At 40.9% G+C, this 23900-nt stretch overlaps 1 protein-coding gene across 5 annotated transcripts in view; it reads left to right on the top strand.

Annotated features, from left to right (window-relative positions):
- The window catches only part of CTTN (cortactin), a 28445-nt gene extending 5113 nt beyond the window's left edge, over positions 1 to 23332 (top strand). For 4 of the 5 annotated variants that reach the window (XM_082485964.1, XM_082485965.1, XM_082485966.1 and 1 more), the window contains 14 exons: positions 37 to 166; positions 3513 to 3623; positions 5062 to 5116; positions 5634 to 5744; positions 6626 to 6736; positions 7343 to 7453; positions 8689 to 8799; positions 10551 to 10606; positions 11709 to 11778; positions 12308 to 12456; positions 19621 to 19710; positions 19804 to 19993; positions 20918 to 20989; positions 21564 to 23332. In XM_082485964.1, the coding sequence (XP_082342090.1) occupies positions 37 to 166; positions 3513 to 3623; positions 5062 to 5116; positions 5634 to 5744; positions 6626 to 6736; positions 7343 to 7453; positions 8689 to 8799; positions 10551 to 10606; positions 11709 to 11778; positions 12308 to 12456; positions 19621 to 19710; positions 19804 to 19993; positions 20918 to 20989; positions 21564 to 21700 (1504 nt within the window). In that variant the 3' untranslated portion in view covers positions 21701 to 23332. The remainder of the gene's footprint in view (positions 1 to 36; positions 167 to 3512; positions 3624 to 5061; positions 5117 to 5633; positions 5745 to 6625; positions 6737 to 7342; positions 7454 to 8688; positions 8800 to 10550; positions 10607 to 11708; positions 11779 to 12307; positions 12457 to 19620; positions 19711 to 19803; positions 19994 to 20917; positions 20990 to 21563) is intronic. The other variant, XM_082485967.1, reaches the window with a different exon arrangement.
- Positions 23333 to 23900: the final 568 nt, after the last annotated feature.

Below are 23900 nucleotides of genomic sequence, written 5' to 3'. Positions count from 1 at the left end.
TAGTAAAACTTGGTGCTTAATTATCTGTCTTTAAAGTATTCATCAGCTGAGAGAAAACGTATTCCAAGAACACCAGAACCTCAAAGAGAAGGAACTTGAAACAGGACCAAAAGCTTCCCATGGCTATGGAGGGAAATTTGGCGTTGAACAAGATCGCATGGATAAAGTAAGTATGAATGCTTCCCCGGGATGATATTATAAGCCCCGCCTTGCCTTGCCTGTGGCCAGCACAAATATATATGTGAGTTAAACTTGTTGAAGGTGCAAAGTTGTTCCATCTCTGCTGGGTCCGGAGACACAGCAGCTCAGATCATGGCATAAGGTACACACAGCGGTGGCTCATTTTGAGGGCGGAAGCACGACACTTACAGTGCTCTAACAAGAACACCTGTAACCACTATTACCCAAATCTGTCGGACCATCATGCTCCGTTCCCTAATTAAATCAAGAATATCCTACAGAAAGAACTGAACTAAAGCACTTGAAGCATCAGGAACAAGTATTTCAGGTGGCAAATTAGGAATGCGTGGATGATGATGATAAGTTCTGGGATGTGCAGTGGCCCCACGTGTTTCTGTTTGATGCTTGCTGTCTCTGCTTGCTTATGTCCTGGGTGGATTTCCTTGGAGTCAAGATTTAAGTTTCTGAAAGTATATTTCTAAATTAAGGAAGTACTTCATGCATGAATAAATCCAGTATTTTTTTTTTATTTTGATGCTGTGCCAGCTCTTCTATGCATCTAGAGGTTGCCAAAGAATGAAGGAAAGGACGTGCTGCTGCTTTTAAATTAGAGGGCAGCTCTCTTTAAACAGTGGTAAACTGTGGACAGTGACAAGTAATCGAAGTATTTTAAAAAATCATTGTACTTCAGTCAGATGGTAGTGTTTTACTTGAGGACTTGGTGGCTGTGTAAGTTATGCTCTATTAACAAAAGTCGTGATAATTCTTAAGGTAATTCCATTAGCCATGTGATAATTAGGCATATCAACTTCTGGCTAGTTTCTTTCATGTACTCACTTAAAATAAGAGCCAAACTGTTTCCTAAATAAGAATGATTTTATTTTCTTACTGTATTTACTTTTTAGTTTTCTAATGATTTGACAGCCTTCAATTTTTTCTGAATTCCCATATTCCAGAGTAAATTGCTGTATAATTCTCAATGGGCCTTTGAAATAGGCTAACCTAACCTTTGATTCTGGGAAAGGAATTGCTGGGCAGATCCAGCCCTTAGGCCTGTTTCTGCAGCTGCGAAGCTCTCTAATGTCAGCAGTTTATCCCTCACCTGTGTCCATGGGAAAAAAGAAAGAAACAAAACTGAGTGGTTTCCTGTAGGCCAGAATTAATCATCAGGAAAAACATGATGGTCATGCCCATCTGAGTGATACATTCATCATTCATTTTTTTTAATAAAGCTTTATAGCTATAGTTCTAAAACCTTCTCATTGAGATCTCTCCTTCACAGGTATCTGTGGCTCTGTGCAGGTGTTGCCGTATTAAGTCTTGACTGACTTGGAGTGAGTGAGTGTTACTGCAGTATTGTGGATGGTACAGGTTTTTGCTGCATTCAGGGCAAAACCTTGATGCTGGCTTAAAACGAACGGTTACATCATTGAATATGCCAGACCTCCGTAACTGACTTAAAACGTAGCAGATTATTGTGCTGAGGAATTACGAGGGCAATTTACTCTGAAATACGGGTTTCCAAGGAAAATGTTTTTCTAAGTCTTTTCTAAAAAGGGGTACGTTCTAATGCTTGGGTTTTGATGAAATGCCGAAAGTTCTAGGCATAAAGAAAGGCATAAAGAAAACAACACACTTAAACCTTTACCTACCTCAACCGGTATAACAAAAGAGGGGTCATGTAAAACCACATGAAACCTAGGATTTTGAGAGCTTCGTGTCTTCCATAAATGTAATGTGTAACAGGAAGAAGAAAGGGAGGTGGTAGTCTTTTCTGTCACATTTAACGGTTACTGTACTACAGAACACCTGCAAAAAGAACAAGTAAGTCAGGAAAAGAAAAGAGCTTTTATATTGCTTATAAGTTAAGGTGGCGTCCTATTATTGACATCCTCGTTCTGTTACCTGGCAATTACTTCAACCATTATGTGTGGTAGTGTTTTGCTTTCCTGCCTTCCTAAGTGCTGGGAATGTTCCCCCCACCCAGCACCTGTGTTTAAAAAAAAAAAAAAAAAAGCAAATACTGTAAAAGTATTTGCTAAAAGTATTTGTAATATTTGTAAAAGTATTTGTTACTTACAGTTTCTAGACACCTTGTGTCCTCAGGTTAATTCACCTCGGTCCAGCTGTCTGATACTGGTAGGAGATAAGCAGTTTCTTACTCCTCAAAGGTCAGAGTTTGGGCAGCTGCCTGGAGGGGGCTGTGCTGCTGCCGCGGATGCTGACTGCACGGTGCTGGGACCTGCGGAGCTGCAGGTGGTGGTACTACACGGGGCGGATGGTGGTGTTGAGTCAGGAGAGGTGCTTGTCACAGGGTGCAGCCTCTCAATTTGGACACGGCTGTGTGCGGCAGGTTGTAGGGTCTTCTCTTCCTGCCTCTGGCAGGGATTGTATGCATTTGAGCAACAGACGCGAAGTGGTAAATTGCAAGTTGCTCTGGCCAGCTCTCAGTTTTGACCCCGGACAAGAAAAAAGTATTTTTTGGCTGTGTTATGTAGCACCCCTCAAGGTGCTAGGCTTTAGCATCGATTCCAGGATCTAGAAGGGTGTCCTAACACTAGATTAATGTAACACTAGCAGGTGCTATCTGCGTATACTTTCAGGCGTGTAATTACATATCCTTGTGTCTTACCTGAAGCCCGCCACAGTGCGATGTGACTGCGCCATGGCTTGCTGTGTTCAGCTCGAGTTCCAGGGACAGGCTCAAATGGGAGGCTGCAGGGCTGGGATGCCTTCCGCACGGAGAGCTCTCTCTTGGTGTGGATGCACCGTTTCATTTTGCAATGCCATTTTGCAAGTGAGGAGAAAGTACAGAGAGAAGATACCTAATTTTATTTATGCAGAAGATCAGGGTGCCTCCCTGAAAGAATGTCCGTGGAAGACCTAGCTGTAGTTGTATTTGGTTGCAATCTCATGCCAGCTAAAACAGAACTGTAGCTATGTGCCTAAATACAAGGCTGTGTATTTTATCTGGAACTAATCCTTATTTTAAATTCTTCATGAGCTCCGTCAAGATTCTGTCCGTATCTTGTTTTTATTCCTGTGGTTTTGAAGTAAAAATCCAGAGTGTAAAAAAGTCTTCATAAAATACAGTAGTTGGTGTCTTTTTTGTCACTTCCTTGCCTAGGCTGTACTGGTAGCATGGCCACAGTCTTGTGAAGACTTCTCAAGTGAGTAGCAATTTCCAGGGAAGTTAGTTTCAACAGGAAGAGTGGCAGTGATGCGTGTTTGTAATGAAGTGTATCCTCAAGTTACTTGGTGGCAGTGTTTTCTCTTACGGGCAGAACTGTGTAAAACTGCTGGATGTTTCTGAACTTTCCAATTTCTTTTAGTCAGCTGTCGGACACGAATATCAATCCAAGCTTTCTAAGCATTGCTCCCAGGTGGATTCGGTGAAAGGGTTTGGTGGCAAGTTTGGAGTACAAACCGATAGAGTTGACCAGGTAAGCAATTTCATCTCATACTGCAGCTACTCGCAGTAATTGAGTATATCATTTTGTACGTACAGCTGAAAAATTCCAATACCTTAAAATGCTGGTGCCATCTGCTTTTCCTCTTGTATTCGAAGTTTAGCAGTAAACTAACACTGACTGTTAGGGAGATTAATTTCTGTTTAAAGCAAAGCATTAAAAAGCCCTTATGGGAAATAGAAATGAGTTGAAAAGAAAACTGAAAAGATATGTTAAAATATGCCTTTTAGCCAGGCTGTGTTCTTTGATGGGCCGGGGCAATTCCATGCACAAATTCAGGCTGGGCGGAGAATGGATTGAGAGCAGCCCTGAGGAGGACTTAGGAGTGTTGGTCGATGAGAAACTCAGCGTGAACCGGCAATGTGTGCTCGCAGCCCAGAAGGCCAACTGCATCCTGGGCTGCATCCTCATCAGCGTGGCCAGCAGGGCACGGGAGGGGATTCTGCCCCTCTGCTCCGCTCTGGGGAGACCCCACCTGGAATATTGCGTGCAGCTCTGGAGCGCTCAACGTAAGAAGGACATGGACCTGATGGAACGTGTCCAGGGGAGGGCCACAAAGATGATCAGAGGGCTGGAGCACCTCTCCTATGAAGACAGGCTGAGAGAGTTGGGCTTGTTCAGCCTGGAGAAGAGAAGGCTCCAGGGAGACTTTATAGCAGCCATCCAGGGTCTGAAGGGGGCCCACAAGAAGGCTGGAGAGAGACTTTTTAGAAGGGCACGTAGTGATAGGACAAGGGGTAATGGTTTTGAACTGGAAGAGGGTAGATTTAGAATAGAATAAATTTTTCACTGTGAGGGGGGTGAGCCCCTGGCGCAGGTTGCCCCGAGAAGCTGTGGCTGCCCCATCCCTGGAGGTGTTCAAGGCCAGGTTGGACGGGGCTTGGAGCAATCTGGGCTGGTGGGAGGTGTCCTTGCCCATGGCAGGGGGATGGAACTAGATGATCTTTAAGGTCCCTTCCAAACTAAACCATTTGAGAATTCTATGAGGATTAAATCCATGTGAATGCTGCAGAAGCAGAAGGGATTTGGGGATGTTTGTCCTGTATCGCAACACAAGCTACTGGGCAGGATAATTGGTGTCCCGTTCCAAGACTGTTTAACAACCTCTGCATGGAAATGCTAAATTCCTGTTGTATTGAATTGCTGGACCTGGCAAGACTACAGTATGTTGCTAGTACAATTTGCTTTGGCAAGGGGTGACAAAAACCCTTGCCACGAATACATGTACTAAATTATCATGTAAATGAATATGGCTTATAAGTTAAATAGGTATTTATGTTCCCAATGAAGAAGGTCAGAGCAGTATGGAAAGACACGGTCACTTTCCGTGCTGTTTGTCCACTGAAATGCACACAGTTTTTCTACTAATATCTAACTCTTTGTTACACATGCATTTTTATTTCTCTTCCAGTCAGCTGTTGGGTTTGAATACCAGGGGAAAACTGAGAAGCACGCCTCCCAAAAAGGTAAAGTGGTGAGGTGGTTGCCTCTGTAGAAACACTTTTTTTTATAAATAATAGAATAGATCTCTGTTCTGTTACTCTTTGTAAAAGACCTTGTTTAGTGAGGCCTCACCATGGTGTTCTGAGTGAATCAAATGTTGAGGGGATTGGGTGGAAGAGAAGATGAAAAAATGAATTTAAAAGTAATTTCATGAGTTGATGAGGTTTTAAGACAAGAAAATAGCTTGTCGTCGTGAGTCTTACTTTTCTTTTAGAGGTGGACATTTTAGAAAGATTGGGAGTTGTTCTTTGCTTTATTGCACCCCATTGGAAATGGGGAGTAGATTTAAGAGGGACCATGATAAACTATAGGACTGTTGCCCATCTTATTTTCTGTGTTTAAGATTAAACTTGATTTTGTGTGCTAATGAGTAATATTTCAGTTCTGAAATAACTTGTTTATCTGCTCAATTGCAAGGATATGATGTTTCTATTAAAAGCTTCTTAATTTAATTTTTATTGTGCTTTACTGACAATACAGACTACTCAAGTGGTTTTGGTGGAAAATATGGAGTACAGGCTGACAGAGTGGACAAGAGTGCAGTGGGGTTTGATTACCAGGGTAAAACTGAGAAACACGAGTCACAGAAGGGTGAGTAGACACATGCGTTGGTGGGTTCGTACTCTGATGTGGTAGGCATTCATGATAGGCAGTGTTGTAAAATACTAGTTTTTTTTTTACATCTGTTGTGCTCCTAACCTGCTGAAAGCTAGCACTGAATAAAAGTGATGTTGCTGAAAACTTCGAGTTCTGAGAAAAAAACCTAAAAGATTGGTTCTGACTGGTTTTAAGCGATGATCCAACTGCTGTTGCTTTGGAAGCAGGGCACGTAGGTTTGTCTGGAGGCTTTTTGCACCTTCTTTTCAAAAGCTGTGGATTAAAGTAATGAGACTGTAAGCAGTTTAACTACAACAGAGAAGCGTTTCTAGAAGAATCAGCTGTTTGTAGATTAAAACATTTATCAGAGTTGGTAGCGTTTAGAGTTAACGTTGTGTTACTAATTGGGTTTCCAGGCATATCTGATCAAAAATCGACCATTTCATTGAAAAATTTTGACATTTTTGCCATCTGTTTTCTGTTTATCTCAAAGAAATATTTGCACTCTAGAAATGCTAAAGAGAAAAAGGGGGTGTTTGTTTAAAAGCATCCAGGCTGTTGCTGACATGGTTTTGAAGTTCACTTTGCTATAAGTGTCTTCAGAATTTTATCAAGGAGTCAAGTAACAGAATTGCCGATATCGCCCAGCAGTTGAACTACATATGATGCTATTTTATTTTCCATTCTGAGAGAATGTATTCTGAAGAATTTATGATTTCAGTGTCCAAAATCAAGATCAACCGGGGATGGCAGTGCTTCTTTTAATATGTAATGTAATGTAATGTAATGTTACCAGGTCTGACTGTCACGGTTTTTTCAAGGTAATATTTTGTTACTGAACACTTACAAACAAAACTCTTCACTCTTATCTCTAGATTATTCCAAGGGCTTTGGTGGTAAATATGGTGTTGACAAGGACAAAGTGGACAAAAGTGCTGTTGGCTTTGAATATCAAGGCAAAACGGAAAAACATGAATCACAGAAAGGTTTTTATTGTCTTATTTCAAACATACTAGTTCAAATCAATCAGCCTTTTAAACCTGGGGAAAAATATTTTGTTTGGGATTTTTTTGTAGTAAATGTGTGTTTGCCTTTTGTGTATGCAGATTTTTGTTTCCCTTAAATGAAAAGGAAGGCATTGTAAACTGTCCCTGAGTTTTACAATCTGATTTCCAAGGGACCTTATGTCCATATGGATGTTACTGAAATAAATGTGTAATTCCACAGATATATGGTATTCAGAAGCACTATCAAGTCCTTTGTTATTTATATATTTACGTTTCACATATATATATGTGTGTGCTACATAGCTTTAAGTGGAAAGTGCATCAGATTCTTCAAATCTCAGAATATTATTGAGTCTGTACGCTGTAATCTTCACTGGATTTGTGGTGCTTCTTTGCATTGTGATCCTAGAGTTACTAAACAGGTATCCTTCCCGCTGTTGAGGTAGTGTAGCAGGGGGAAGGAGAATGAAAGATAGCGTCATTAGTAACAGGGCAGCTTATCCCATAACATGCTACTGTTTTTTTATTAAATACTGTTTACAGTCATAAACTGCAATAATGTTTTCTGAAACTTCGTGCATACAGATTATGTAAAGGGGTTTGGAGGCAAGTTTGGAGTGCAGACAGACAGACAAGATAAATGTGCACTTGGCTGGGATCACCAGGAGAAAGTGCAGCTGCACGAATCCCAGAAAGGTATATCAGTTCACAATTCTCTGCCATTCTTTCCAATTTCCCTCATTTTGACTTTTCTCTTCCTTGTGTGAACCCTCCTCCCGTGGTATCTTTGGCCACAACCTTACAGTATCTGACATGAGTCTCCTTTTTCTGTGTTTGAACGGTTGCTGTGTATTGGTTGTACTGGTGTCTGCAAAGCAAGTTTAACACATCTGAGTCGCTGAGACTTCAGGCTTAGTGATAAGTTCTTACTAGAGAAGCTTCATGGGTCTGCAGGTAGCCTGGATTGTTTTTTTCCTTTTTCAGCTGAGTTGTGCAAACCACAAATTAGCAATTTCTTTATACTCTCCACAGGTAATCTCCCTTTTCTGGTTTGTGTTACGTATACCCCTGTTTTCATGCAGGGGAAATCTTAATATGTAATGCTGTCCTTTCTCATTGCCTGTGAGGTACCTAGTCTTATGAAATACTGGTACCCAGAAGAAAATTTACAAAATAATGATTGTTCCCCAGCCTGTCACGACTCTTAACTTAAAGAAATTTAATGAAGTATTTATTTAAAAAAAAAAAATAAAGAAATTAAAAGTGATCCTCAGACCATTGTCTGTTGGATGCTCCAGCAGATTTGTTGTGAGAGCATTACCTGCAGCCCTCCTTATTTTTTTGTGCCCTCATATTATACTATATATTAAAATGGCTGTTCTAAGGCAGCAGTAGGGAATGGTCATAGCTCTTAGCTTGAGAGCTTTTTTTCCTCAAGCTGTGCGGCAGCAGGAATATTCCTTCTTCCTTTAAACAGTGCTGTGTAGGAATATCTGAAGGAGAGTCTCTGTGGACCCTTATCTTAACACCTCTTTAGAAATCAGATCTGTAGTGTACGAATGTTAACCACACTGATGAAGGAAGCTCATTTTGTTCTCTTGTATCCTTTTGTATGTTGTTTTGTTTTGGTGAAGATACTAAGTATGTGTTTGTGTTTGTAATGTCGATGAAATGCAAGTGCATTATGCAGTATGTATGAAACATGTTGAGAAGTGCTTTTTTCTGTGACTTCAGAATGGTGTTCCTATGTCTGATAAATCATGTGGAAACTTCTTTTTAATTTACTCTTACAAAAGTGCATTGATATTTTTTTTCCACCATCCAAAACTCTTGGTAATTGAGAAATACTGCAAAAATTATTCTGAGTGTCTCTGACTAAACTTCTTTATTTTCCTCCCTTCATTTTAATTTATTACATGTGGCTTTTTCAGACTATAAGAGTGGTTTCGGAGGGAAATTTGGTGTACAGACAGAAAGGCAGGACCCATCTGCTGTGGGGTTTGATTACAAGGAGAAACTAGCCAAGCATGAATCTCAACAAGGCACCGTTTTCACTTGTTACTTTCTTAACAGTGCAGCCACTTCTGACACAGTCTTAAATAGTTGTCTGAGTAGATTGATGCTAGTAATGTGCAGACACTTTCTTGCGCTTCTATTCCTACATGATCTAGCAATGTTCTTCCATTTTATTCTTAAAATGTAGCATAAAGCAAGCCTGTATTCAGGAAACAGATAGCCAATGTTTAGTTAACAGATCTACAACATTATGCATTTAGTTAATAGCTATACGTACAGTGTGATAATAACGACATTATTATATCTAGTATTAATAGTATGATGTTAATGACGTCGTGCTTACCAGTTTTAGAGTCTAAATGTGAAGTTTTGCCTGGATAAACTGGTGGAAAAATATTCAGATAAGGACCATGCATGTAACCTTTAACAAGCAAGGGGTTATGGCAAGATCATTTTAAAATGATTGTAGTCTTTAAAACAAGAAGTAGGGAATGTTTGTGGTTCTTGGGTGAGCAAATACTGTTATAATGCTCTCTTTATTCATTGTGAAATAGTTGGGGTACAAACCATGAATTCCTGGTTTTCCGTTATCTTAAAGTGAGAAGTCTGGATCAGGAAAATGTAAGTGTAGTATATTTATTCTGGCTGAAAATACATACAAAGCTGAAGAAAATTAGGTTGTTCATTCTGATAGTCAATATTTTTCTGTGCTACAGTGACACAAATTCAAACTTTTAGAGCATCAGATGTACCTTAGCAGAGCCCAAGTACAAACACTAAAATAGCTGCCTAGGGCACCCAAGTGTTTTGGGACTGAGAGGAGAAGGAGTAATTGTAATTATATTCCAGGGATGTATAGGAAAGCCTGTCCATCTGCAGAGTCTAAGGGCACATTCCTACAGCTCACTGCCACCAGAAGAGTGTTTTTCCAGCCACACACTCTTGCTGCTTCTATTGCGCTGGCTCTGGTGCTTGTCAGACATTTCTCTGAGTACAACTCACTAGAAAGAGCGGAAAGCTACTCTTGTTATGGTTGGTTTGTGTTTTCTCTTGGCAATGCCAGTAGCAAGTTTAAACTGGTTTTGGAGTATAAGAAGTGCTGGAGTCAGCATCAAGTGAGAGTAAGTGTGTGCAGCTCAGGGGTGGTATGGAATAGCATGTCCACCCCGTTTCTGTGGTGGTGAGTTGTTGCAGGCTCGTGCTGTCTTGTGGAATTGCCCCTTTCCATATGTAGAACAGGAGTTATTACCAGTGACTTTAATGTTCATCAGTTGAGTATCACGATTAAATCCACCGGAATGAGAAATTTGTTATATTTTCCTGCCATTCGTAGAACTTACCAAGTTAAAGAGAACAAAACGCCTCTGTGGTCACCGAAGACTGGATATCGCTCCTTTGAGCAAAGCAAAATGGCTTAGGTTATATGATTACTGCAGAGGGCTAAGAATTGGTGCTGTGAAAGGCTGTGTTACAGAAGTGATGCATTAGAAGGGCTCATCCCTTATTCCTTGCTTGATACCTTATCAGTCCTCAGCTTAATGTTTACTCAAAGAATGCATGTGGCCCACAATCTGTCATCTGCTGGTGTACCTGAAGGCTCTTGCAGTTATGTATCCTTTCTGCATCAAAAAACAAGTTGCATTTTCTTTGGCGGCTGTCACTGTATCTCTGCATGCAGCTGAAATGGCTATTTGCATTTGAAATGGCTGTTTGCATTTGGCAGAAAGATGAGAGGGACAACAAACTCCCCACTCTAACCTTTTTATCCTGCTTTTAGATTATTCGAAAGGATTTGGTGGGAAGTATGGTGTACAGAAAGATCGGATGGATAAGGTAAGTTGCTTAAAAGAGCCGTGACTTAAATAGTCTGTAGAGACACAAAATAGTCTGGTTAGATCCGTAGTGTTCAGCTCTTTATTTCTGGATACTTCTTCAGTGTAACAGTAGAGTTCCGTGCTTTTCTAAATCTTTAAAACGCAAGTTTATACACACAGTGCTGATGCCAGTTAATACTTGTATGCGTGTACATATGTGGTGTGTGTGTATATATATATATTTACATAGGGAGAACTGAAGCATGGAAATGAAAGAATAGCAAAATTTATACAAAAGAATGAGAAAATCCATTAATTCCACAGTTTCAGTCATGTCTTCTAACAACTAGCTACTGCTTATATCCTTTTAGTGGACTGCTTAAAATAGGTGTCTGATATCTACCAGCTTTGCCCACTTTGATTATCAGAGACCTTCTCTTTAGGAGAATTTGTTTTAGGAGATTCTATAACAGTGAAAGATAGGGCAGCTGATACCCCCTTTTTACCTCTCTATTTTTAAATTTAAAAAGCTAGAAGATGAAAAAGTCTTCACTGAGATTTATCTACTGAATAAATTTACCGTCAGCTTTATGTAGGACATTTAGAAGTGAGAAAGTAGAGGAGTTTGAAAGTCTGTAGGATTTTTTTTACTCGTGGCTTCAGGACTCAAGACCATTCGTTTAAAAAAACCCTCATATTTTGAATACTGTTCTCAAAATACTCCCTCTGTTTTAACAATATCTGGTGCTTTAAGAGAACGGGATGCTTTTACCTTGGTCCTGCATCATGTGGATTAGAACAGCAACAGCTACACAATAAATGTTTTGGACATTGACTCATTTTTAGTTCTGATGAGTCATCTGTTCGTAAGCCACATTTTTTTAATTAATAGGATTTGAATGTGTTTAAAACTGTCCCTGAATATTAATTCTTACATAGTTTGGTTTACAGAAAGAATTATTCCATTTGCTAAGTTTTGATTTTTCCTGATTTTGTTTTGGTGTTCTGAAAAAAAAAAGCCATAGGGGCAATATCACAATAAAATGTCACAGATCAAAGCTGTCTGAATGTCTTAATGAATTTGTGTTTTTAAAATGTACTCTTTTTCTCCTTATTGATAGAATGCAGCAACTTTTGAAGATATTGAGAAACCAGCATCAACTTATCAGAAGACCAAGCCAATAGAAGCTGGTAAGGCATTGGCCCCAAATCTTTTCTTTGGACGTGGTAATGTTCAAAAGCCCAGGATATTACTCTTGATGTAGTAGTGCTGAGTAAGAATCATCTAGAGGGAACTGCTGTATTTGCAGGTTTCTAGCAACCTCGACTACTCTCTCCTTCCTCCCTTTAGAGGTTGTTTTGTTTTGTTGTTTTTTGTTCCTTGAGGGTCATTGGAGTTGAGGAAGAGAGAGGAAAAAGCAACTGAGTGAAGAATAGACTTGAGTAGGGGAGCAGAGTGGTGGAGACTGTACCATGAAGGAGAGGAGGGAGAAGTGTTGCAGAGGTTTTTACATAAGAGAAATGTGGTGCACAAAAGGTTTGGACTTGGAAGGGGAGTGGGAGAAAGAGGGATAGAAGGACTTTCTTGAACTGAGGTCAGAGAGCAGAAAAGCAGAAACGTGTTAAATCCTAGCAGAAATTTGTACCAAAAACTCATTCCACACTACCTTTATACAGAACCTTAAACAACATTTGACTCCAATTTTTTAAAATGTTACAGTTGCTAATAAAACAAGCAGCATCCGAGCTAACTTTGAAAACCTAGCGAAGGAAAAAGAGCAGGAAGACCGAAGGAAGGCAGAAGCTGAGAGAGCACAAAGAATGGCCAGGGAGAAACAAGAACAGGAGGAGGCTCGAAGGAAACTGGAGGTCAGTAAGATTCGAATCCCATTTGAGCAGTGTGCCTAGTCTGTTTCGATGCAATGTTGGGAGAAAAGAGAATCTTTTAAGAAAAGATAATTTCCTTCTTTCCAGCGAGACTTTAAAGCTCTTTCTGTGTTTGCCTGTGTTTGTACCTGTGCTTTACCTGTTTGTGACTCCAGCCATCTCTCAGCACACACCATACGTGTAGCAGACATTGGATAGGGTGATAGGGTAACACTTAATAGTATATAATTTTTTTATTTAGCCTATCCCAAAATACGTATGCTAGTCTTGACCACTAATCTTTGCAGCCTGACCTTTTCCTACTGTACTTTGGCCTCTTGGTGATACCAGATTCCCTTGGGCACAGAGGAGCTCATAAGGGGAGAGACATGTGGTCCCCGAAAGACCCTGTATGAATGCTTATTCAAGAAACTTAATACTGTGGTGATAGTTGGTGATGCTGGTTTTTTGGAATCAGCATTGTGGTAGATGGGGGTGCTATCACCCATTGGTATAGCACACACCCATGAGAGAAATAATCTTCCAAATGTTAAATGAATCTTAGTTTGAGAATTAAGAAAATTAGTTTAGCGTTGGCACAGTTAAAAGCTTTGTGATTTCTGTGTTATTCATAAACAAAATAATTCCAGGAAATGCTTAGTCACAAACTACGTCTTACCTGCTGTATTTTGCATATTTGGTGAAACTCTGCTGCTGAGATGGAAGGACTAGTGCCTTAATAGCAACTTGTCCTCATGTCTTGTTGGTTTGCTTATCTTCAGTAATCCTGAGAGCTTGTGTCTGCAGCTGCGCAACCTTTCCTGCAAGCTGCTGTAGCAGTGTTTGTCCAGAGCCTCTGTGGCAGTTTCCCTTGTGGTCCCATGCTGTCACTCTGATTTCATGGCCTCACACTGATATTATGGTAGGGAGTGGGAAGCAATTGATGCTGGCATAAGAACAGTCCCTCTTTTCCCCTTCTCCATCACTTCCTGTTTTACAGAGAGTAGTGTACACTAGAGAAGACTAAACATAGGACATGAAAAGATAGGGGTCTTTTAAATTCTAAATAAATACTACTTAGCCATAAATGTGCACTGAGACTTAACAGCCAACCAGTATGCAACACTGCTGGCGAAACAGCATTCTCCAACTAGTGCTGATAGTGTCCCAAGCAGGAATAACCAGTAGGGAGATTGAGCGGGTTCTTATGAAAAGTACATAGTACTCAAGGAGATGCACAGGAAAAATGGTCGTCCTTATCACCTTCATCATTGCTGTGAGATACACTGAAGAGACCCTCCCAGAGTAGAACGCTTGTCTGGGACCCTCGTCACTGCTCTTGCTGGCTGCCTATGGGGGAGTTTTCTGATTTACTTCTTTCTTCCTTCTCTCTCTCTTTCTCCTCTTTTGTTCTTATTTTCCACCAAACATGTCTTTCATTGTTAGAGCCAATGTATGCCACCAGCTGCAGACCCTACTAATAAATCTTCTTGCATGTGAACTTGTCTCCGCATCCTCTGTGAGACATCTGGAATCCAGGAAAGGCTGTCAGATGGTTTCTCAGATCTGTTGGGTCCTTTGCCTAACCAAATGGGGCAGACCCAATGACTGGTTACTCAGATGTGGTAGATTCTTCCCCTTAGTTGGATGCTGCTGCAGGATGTCAGGGTGTGGTGTTCATCCCTTTCCGTCAGGATGGTCTGATTCATCACAAATTTAGACTTGGTGTAAATAATTTGCTTTACAAGTATGAAAAACTAAATGCATGGTGGGCTTATGGTAACCTAGCTCCGATCTTCCTAAACTAAGAAAAATACACTGCGGTGAAACTGCACGTTACTTCACATTGACTAAGCTAGCCTAAACCAGCATGGCTGCTTATGGCAGCCACGTTATTCCTTATACCAGCAAAGCATCTGCATAGTCACACAAAAATGGAAAATGAACCCTAAGAAATAAAACATCTAGTTAACCCAAATCAGTTCCCCTGCCTGGTTCAGTGGTTGGTTTCTCAACTCTGCAGGTCACAGGTTTGTGGGGCAGTACTGCTTCTGAAATAGCTCTGCAGTTTTGCTGTGCTGAAACTGCATGGTTCATGTATCTTTTGTATAGTTTGATTTCTGAAAACTGCTAACTTCCTTTTGAGTTCTGTCGGAATCTGGGAAATTTTAGCTTTATAGGATAAATCAAGTCTCTCCATCTAAAGTGATTTCTGTTTTTTTTTTTTTTTTTTTTTCCTTTCTATTTTCTTTCAGCTTATCACCTCTTTTGCTTTATGGCTTCAAGATGTACGGTGTGAGCATATGTTCACTGCATCACAAGATGAATGGTAGTTAATCTCTGTGTATCAGTGATTTCTTCTAATGCTGCCTTTCATCCCTGTGTGCTTTGTGGACTTTTAATACCTTCCCCCTATTTGGGTTTCTTTACTGTCCTTGAGAAAAATGTGTTACACCTTTAACACAGCATCTGCCACTCTCTTAAAGCTGGGAGAAGAAGAGATAAAGAGCTGAAGTTGAGAATTCAGTCTTTGATAAGGTCAGCAATCCGGCTCCAGGGTGCCACTCTGTTAGTCAACTTGGACTTCTCTGTGTCATTCTCGGCATTGGCACCAGCCTCCAGCACTGAGCCACACAGAGAAAAGTTGAATGTTTACCTTGAGGAGAGTCACTTGGTTCCTCTCTCCTCAGAGCAGTAAAGCTGAAATGCTTTCAGTCCACAGAGTTGCTTTGGGAGCTCTTCAGATGAGAAAAGGTAAATGCCTCAGCAGTTGCTCACTCAGAGGCAGAGTAAAATGCTACGAGCATGTGTCCCCACGTGCTCCTCTAGCTATTGCCAGGCTGCCCCTGTTCCTGAACTACTGTCCACTGTTCCCAGCATGTTTCAGTGTGTTTAAGCTTATGCATTGCCGGTAACTAGGTCTAGCACCTGGTTGTTTCCCTAACAAAGTGATTTTTTCGCTCCTCATCCTTCCCAGTTCTTGTCTTGCCACCAACACTGCAGCTCTAGTTGAAGCACTGTAGTCCCTCTGCTCTGGGGTCTGTTCCATGGATTGATGAAGAATGGGAATGAATGCTCTTTTGGACACAACCTGGAGATATCCTTGAGGTGTACATTGCTCTTGAAAGTGTAACTTTGCTCCTCCTTCAAGACATCTCCCCTTTTTGGCACTTGACATCCTCTGTCAGCACATTGGATCAGGATAGCATTAGGACTTGTGACTTACAACAAGCAGCAGTTATCTTTGCGGGATTTAGTTTAGTGGATACATTTACAGTTCCCCAAATAAGGAAGAACCATGGTATAGGTTGATGGATATCAGAAGTGTTGTGTTGTTAATAAGGCCATTCTGTACCCATGAGATCACTTTGGACAGCCCTTGCTTCCAGTTACTGCTGAGAATTGCTAAGAAGAATCAGTCCCAAAGGAAAATGGACTTTCTTGGCATTCATCCTGCTCTTTCATTTCTTTCCCTGAGGTGCATATTTTCACCTGGCAGTAACTCCATTCTTCTGCTTCATTCTCAGACAAGGTGGCTGGTGGTTTTAGGACTTCTCAGTTAGCCTGTCTGAAGCTTTTTAGGTCATCTTCAAGATACTGATGGTACTTGCTAGACAACCCTCCTCAGCCGAGGACTGTTACTTCTTTATTTTGATTTGGTTGTTTCTAGGGAATGCTACAAAAGAGCAGTTCCTGTAAATGGTGCAGTCCATCCTCAAATGCCTGGGTCTTAAAGTGAATGTTCTGAAGTGAAAAACTTGACATAGAGCAATTACCAATTCTCAGATGGTAAGAGTTCTTTTGTTGCAGGATCCCAGGATACTTGATCCTTAACTCAGTGCTTCACCTCTTAGGCAACTACCTCATGAAAGTGTCTCTTTGCTAGGGTATGTGGCAGCTGGATACCTCATACTGACCTTTTCTCTACTTTATGTATTGTGTTTTGCTCGGCACCTTTGCTACGAGCAGGTCAACGTTCCTCAAGATTCAACGTTCCTCAAGCTGTGGTGGCAGCTGTGTCTCCAGGGGCACGCTCTTTATGTTCCCTCTGTTTTGACAAGTAGGGATATCAGTATATTCTAAAATACCATGTGATTTCATTGCACCACCGTTGCATTTCATAAGGAGCAACTGCTATGTGCTGGTGCTCTGGAGATCCGGTCCATTTGGAGAAAAGAGCTTTCGTGTTTGCTTATGAGTGATGACAGTATAATATGTTTTAGGAGAGATCCTCTGTTCCCTCAAAGCAGCAGTTGCCCTAAGTGATAAGTGTGGAGGGGGACAGGACTGTCTGAAGTTCACACATGTCAGTCCTTCAGCTCTGATGGATGAGCTGTCTCGCAGTCCTTAGCGAGAACTGGGAAATCTACTCTGGTGGCCATGCGGATTTTTTGAAACGTTGCACAGCTAACGCAGAAAGTATCGATGCTGCTTTTTCAGAGATTGGCCAAGTGGACTGGTGCACACATTTCTCCAGGTACCCCTGCCGCCAACCGCTGTGGTTATTAGGTTGGGGCAGGGCACCATCATTGTCCCCGTGTGGCCTGTGCGTTTTGGTACCGGGCTGCCTTTGCCTTTCAGTGACTTCTTCAGTTCTCAGTCTGACCTGTGTAACAGCTTGTCTGTCTTGCTCATCTCAGTCTTGAAACAATGCACTTCATTCGTGCTGAATGGCTCTCCATTAGACTATTCCTATTCGTGCAGTTGGAGCCATTTTTTTTTAACCAGTGAGGAGGAGATGACATATATCTTGCCAAAGTAGTCAGGCTTTCTGCTTAGTGTTCCCTTCCGGTGCATGGGTTTGTAATCTGGGCTGAGTGGGGGAAGAAGTTCAGCTTCTCTATTAGCTCTCTTGCCATTCATTTTGGGTGATCATATGCTTGTAAGAAAGATCTGTGGATGGAGAGTGGTGAATTTAGGCTTTTGTTACCCTTTCAGCTTTTCATTGAGGTTTCCTTCTGCTGAGGAAACAGTTCTCCAGAAGGCTTTAAATGTAGTAACACAGGTTCTCATGAGTCATTGAACTGTTATGTCTTTTCCCCCCCTTTCTCTCTCAAAAATGACTTTATTTCTTTCTTTACTGTTATTTTTGCTGTAAGTGTGGGTTAAATTCAAGCCGTTATGCTTGATTTTTCTTGTGCTTCATCAAAGATCCTGTTGCCTGGACACAGTTGAAGTTTTTTTCCAAAGCTGGTATTTAAATTTCACCATAAGCAAATGATGAATGTTCTTCCAGACTGAGCATCTCCGTAGTTAATTGTGTGATTCTGCAGACACTGAGGGAGGAAGGACGAGGTTAAGGGGAAACTGAAATGGCACTGGCTGCGCTGCCCCTTGATCATAAGCTGAGCATGAAAAGGGAAGGGACGTAAGCCACACCATCCACAGATACTGTAAAGGGTGGGAATGGACTTTGACTTAAGTGAACTTTATTTCTTTAAGTGAACTTCCTTGCACAGACAGAAAGTTCTCTCACTTCAAGTCAGTACGTGGGCATACGTACTCCCACAATGGGAATGTACATATGGACTGCATTCCTTCAAGAACTCTGTTTACTGGTACTCCTTTTTCTCTGTTTTGCTTTTCACATATGTCACATAGTCAAATGGTGTTCAGGGAGCAATTCCTTAACTGCTGGTTTGAGTCGATGGGTGCCTCATGACTTCGCTAGCCTCTGCTACCTTAGAGAACAAGGCAGGATGCTCTTTCACACGGAGCGTTTCAGCGAGGAAGAAACCCAGCCTGAGGGGGGACCACGCAATTTAAATGTTTTATGGCAGTTGTGCTGTGGCTGTCCTAAACTGTAGTCTGGATTGCAGACACACATTTTCTAGGATAAATTATTCAAATTGTTGCCATGTTTGACATTGTTAATGGATTGGTACTTCTTAATTTGTCCCCAGACTTAGATTTGGCTTCTAATAAACACTTTGCTGGTGCTTTTTTATCTGTAGTGCAGGAGTTAAAAGTAAGGGAAGGCTGTTCACATCAGGACAGATTTTTTTCCAGAAAGCACAGCACTAAGCTTTGAATTGTCTTCAAAGCTGGCTCTGTTCTCAAGACATGCTTTGCTTCCTTTGTTAGATGTATTTTTTCTGAGCTGTGACAAACAAAGGAAAGGAAGATTATTTTTTTTTGTGGCAGAGTTCTATCACTTCATCTCTGGACTACAATTTCTCCTGAGGATCCTTTGGGGACTTATGGCTTGATGGACCTAAACAACAATGGGAGTGCACAGTCTCACATAGCATGTATTCTCTTTTCTTTTTTACAGTAAAGAAGAAAGTTTGGCCCTAGATCCACTGTTTTCTTTTTCCCTGTGGTAAAGAGAGAGGCAAAATGAAATAGCTAGCTTAGAGTCTGTTGGGTTTGGGGTTTGTTTTTTTTTTTTTTTCAAGTCGTGCAAGCAATGTAGCATTTCTTGTGTTACAGTATCCTGGCTTCCTAATGAATGGTTTTCTAATGATGATTGTGGATTTGCCCTCTGATTCACAGGTGGGATGGCACAGTGTGAAGTGCCTAAGTGCCAGAACACTTGATTGAGACCCACGTTCTTTGTGTCACAGAATACAATAGTAATACTGCTTTTATTTCTACCACATATAACTCTTCTGAACGTTTGAATCCCTCACTGTCAGTATATAGGACTTAGTTTTGTCTGAGCTATTCAGTCTTTTGCCTTAGCAGGTGATTTGCAGACCTGCAAGAGCTTGCATGATCATTTCTCATCAAAGATAATACACCAGTTGTATAATTAGAACGTGCGGGCTTCGGGATCTCTAAACTTCAGCTAAAATGGGATGTGAGGCCCAGCCAGCTAATGAACAGAATGAATATATTGAACACAGAAACCCTGCAGCTCCTATGGAAACATGCCAAAGAACATTGGGTACTCTTGTTTTTAAACACATGTATGCATACGTACTGTGCGGTTTCTCTTTCTTCATTTTTTTCTCTTCTGCATTGCTATATTTCTGAGGCTTTACTCTACAGCCAGTCTAAACCTTCAGGCAGGTCTAACGACCCAGCCAGTCCCATCGTCTTCTGCTCACATCAGTTTATTTCAGAAGTTGCTGTCTGTCTTTCTTAGTGGGGGGTTGTTTCTTGTTCAGAGTCATAACATCAGTGATTACACCGCACTGAATTGTTTCTTTCTCTTCCATTAAGGAACAAGCTAAAGCCAAGAAACAAACTCCACCGCCATCTCCTACCACGCAACCAACTGAGCAGAAGGCACCCTCGAGCCCAGTCTATGAGGTTTGTTAGAATCGCTCTCAGTACCTGGTTTTTGATCCTAAGCGTAGGAACCTTTTTACAAAACACTGATGAACCTCACCTGTATTTCCACAGGATGCAGTTTCCTATGAAGCAGAGCCTGCCTACAAGAATTCCAGCACAACGTATTCAGCAGCGCGCGAGCCAGAGCCTGGCTACAAAGCTGCAGAGTCGGACTACCAAGAAGCAGTGAGTCAGCGAGAGGCGGAATATGAACCAGAGACTGTCTATGAAGTGGCAGGGGCAGGAGACCACTACCAAGCAGGTAGAGTGTTTGTTTCAGATATGAAGCCCTTTGAGATAAAGGTTATTTCCTTGGGCAACGACTGAATGAATAGTTCTGCTGATAGCACACTGTCCTAGTTTTCTAAAGTCTTAGTCTGATGAGACTTTTTAGATTCTCCACCAACAAACTTTAATTAGGAAATTGAGATACGGCTAGAGCAAGGTTGAAATTACTTAACTTTTGTGAGATGATGCTGGAATAATTACAGTGCTCTCCAGAGTGTCAGTTCAAAAAGAAATGTAGGGGTAACCGTTTCCACGCTGTGTAATGCAGCTCAACTTGAGAAGAAAACCCAGCGATGGAGATTAAATGTGTGCTGGGCCAGTGCTGGCGTACAAGCAGAAAATTCTGTCAGCACTTCTTGGACTTTGAAATCGATGTGATGTGTTCTGTGGCTATGAGGGAGTGGAGTAGGATGTCTGGAAGTAATGAAAGAGTAAGAATACAGTTCTTTTGAATTCCCATTTTTCTCATCTCTCCTGGTTACTGAATGAGGGGTGAAGAATGAACCTGCTCTGGTATGAAAATTGGGACATTTTAAAACAGGCCCCTTCCTCCCCCTGCAATGTGCACCCTTAACAAGGTATTAAATACTCTCTTACATACTGGTCTTGGGCTCAGTTGTTCTGTCGCATTGTACAACAGTGTTACAAGGCTGATTGGTTTCACTTTATACTGTATTAAATGCCTACTTGTGAACGCTTTCTTTCAGGCTTTAATTGTGTGTGATTTAGGGACAAAATCCATTTCAGAAGGTACATCAGCACTGCTAAAAACTTGCATAGTTTGTTGACCACTTCCTGCGTGGGTTAGCAATAGAATTAAAGGAGGAACGCCATAGAAAAGAACTCGGGGTGATAGGTAGTGCGCTTCATGCTTTTAATTTTTCTTCTCTCTCTTTAGAAGAAAATGCTTATGATGAATATGAAAATGAACTTGGAATTACAGCCATAGCCCTTTATGATTATCAAGCAGGTAAGCAAAGCTCTTGTTTTTAATCTTGTCTTTGAAAACTCTGTTCCGCACAGATAAGCCTGGCTTTTTCCTTTGCCTTTCATGGTCTAGTCTCTTGTTGTAATATATGAAATGAAGAAAGGAAGAATTAGGAATTTAGTGATTTAGGAATAGCATTGAGACACTTTTGAAAATTACTAGCCACTGTTTCTGGAAACGGTGGAAGTTTTCAAAATCTTTTTTAACCAAGTGTTAACACTCTTGTTAAACAATTGGCGTACATAGTTGGTTAAGATCTTGACTGGTTAATTCTGAGGAGAGATCAGGAAAGTAAAGTGGTTCTCGGTGTGTTAGGTAGCAATTGTTGCTCTTGGTTAGAAATGCACCCAAAATGCAGTAGGTAAGAACTGACGACATCATCACTCCAGAGGATGAGAACGGGTCTGTCTTTACAGATTGTCATTGCCCAGTGCCCTGTTGGGAGAGAGGAGGGTGACGGGTGTCAGTGTTACTTTTAGCGATGGGGGGCTGATAGGTGGGTTGTAGTGTGGACCGCTCCTGTGTCAGCACTGAACCTCTTCAACTCTCTTTCCAGCGGGTGATGACGAGATTTCCTTTGACCCAGATGACATCATCACAAACATAGAAATGATCGATGATGGCTGGTGGAGGGGTGTCTGCAAAGGCCGATACGGGTTGTTCCCTGCAAATTATGTGGAGCTGAGACAATAAAGACTATTGTCTACTGGTTATGCCTTAATTCCCCAGTCAATAAATCTGACTTAATACACTACAAATCATGATGCTTTTCTGAGGATGGAGGGGTATATACATATTGCTTTTATATTTAATACTTTGCTGATGCTTTTTAAAATGTTTATGCCACAGAAATCGCTAATATATTGTAACTACTATGTTCTTCACTAAGGCTCTTAAAATGATTTTCATGCATTTGGAAACATTTCTTCTCTGCCAAATTAGCAATTGTCATAAAAAGCTTTTTTGAGGACAATTAGCTGTCTGTCGTAATATTGCATGTTTTACTCATAAGTGAGCGGATTTACTTAGTGTTTAAGTCTAGTTAGTCTTCCACTAAATGTTTTCAGCTAAGAAAATCATGGCTATGCAGGTTATTTGCATTTCCACTAAGCAGGAGTGGGGAGGACTGGGAAAGTGCATAATTTTTTCTCTTCTTTTCCAGATAGTGTGTGAAAAAGCAAAGAGAATGCTTGAAAGTTGCAGCTAATGGCAGTAAATCAAATACTGCCCAATATTTATGGAATATTAATGTTATGAAGGAAACAGTCTGGTTACTTTTTCCTTCTTTTGAAGTTCCTTGGCTCTTGCATTTTTATTTTTTTTTTCTTTTTTCCTGTTCTGCTCCTCCTGTTCATGTTTTACCAGAGGAGGGCTGCAAACACTCTAGCACTGATTGTCCCACATTATTTTACTTTTTGGTTTTGTTTTACCCTCCTCTTTCCCAGGAAAATTTGGAAAAGTTACTATACAAGCGCTGATTCACTCAACGAGATTCTTGCTTGTTCAAAGGGAAACTGGCACCCGCGTCTCTCTGACTACCTGCGGGAATAGTCTCATTGCTTTAAACGGGAGCAAAAAGGCAGGATGGGATTGCAGTGTGTTCTGTGTGCAATACATCCTTTGTCCATGCAAGGAATGGCCTGCTGTGCAGTAATGACATTTTATGTCCCTATATTTGAATCAAGGAATGTTAATACAATTAATTAGATTTAAAACCCATATAGATGATCTCAATTTTTAAACCATACAAGAGACAACTCTACTTTTTTGTACGTTCAACAGAAACCACCAGTAACGTTCTACTAAACAACAAAATTAAGCCTGTTCTTTGCCAAAACTAAAACGAAATTCTCGTCGTCCTAGAAAGCTGACTTCACTGCAGATTTAGGGTCCCTACCAAAGATAGCAAGTTGCATCCAATAGTGCACATGTTCAATGTATGTACTGTCTGTTTCCACCTTCTGATCAAAACGGGAATGGCAGAACTGGTGTAGTAGCTAAGAGAAAATGCAAAGAATTTTTATAAACTGTAAATTTGGACCAACGGAATATAGAAGACCTGTATAAAATGGTAACACGTATAATGTATCTAAGAAGAAGGCATCATGTTGAACCAATTCTTGGCCGGTTGGGACAATCCTTAATGAGTGTCATATGTGTGTCATGATTATATATTTTTTTTTCCCCTTTCCACGGTCTCATTTCTGTGTTGTATTTGCATTACTAGGGTTGGGTTTTATATGCAGTTTATTTTATCCAATTTTGCATAGAACACCTCATAGGGATATGATTTTTTGTAAATTAAATATTCAATAAACTTTTTGAACCATTTGCATGGAATATTTTTTTATTTTTAAATTGCTCTGTGAGTCTGTGAGGAAGAGTTCATCTTGTCTCAAGCTTATCTGGGACGAGCTCGCATACGACGAATCATTCTTCCTCAGAAACCCACTTGATTTGTCTTTTATACTCCTACCCCCATGTGGCAATATTTAGATCAAAATTAGACTTCGGGTGAACTTAAAAGAGAGATTTTTTTTTTTTTTTAAATATCTTAGCATCAGGATCTGTTTTGGTTTTTGTGTGTCTGTTACTTCTGCTAACAGTACCAGTGCGCTGTGTTTTTGGTGAGGAGAGTTGCTCCTGGCTTTTGGGAATACTGATGACTGCGGGACACTGAGCGCTCTTGAAAACACGGCCATCGGTTACGGTCAGATAAACTTTTACCACCACTTTAAAGCTGTTCTGCTCTTGTTCGTGGTCTTTAGGTTAAGTGCTCCCCAAAGCTTTGCTTCTGTAAGCCTCGGCCACAGAAAGGTGTCCTGCCTTGCTGTCTAAACAAGCCCATATTTTACGGTTTCTAATCCTGAATTTTTCTGAGTATCTGTCGATA

This window comes from Vanellus vanellus (assembly GCF_965231255.1).
Source record: "Vanellus vanellus genome assembly, chromosome: 6".
NCBI lineage: Eukaryota > Metazoa > Chordata > Aves > Charadriiformes > Charadriidae > Vanellus > Vanellus vanellus.
The sequence above is the reverse complement of the archived record's forward strand: the minus strand, read 5'-3'. Positions and strand labels throughout refer to the sequence as shown.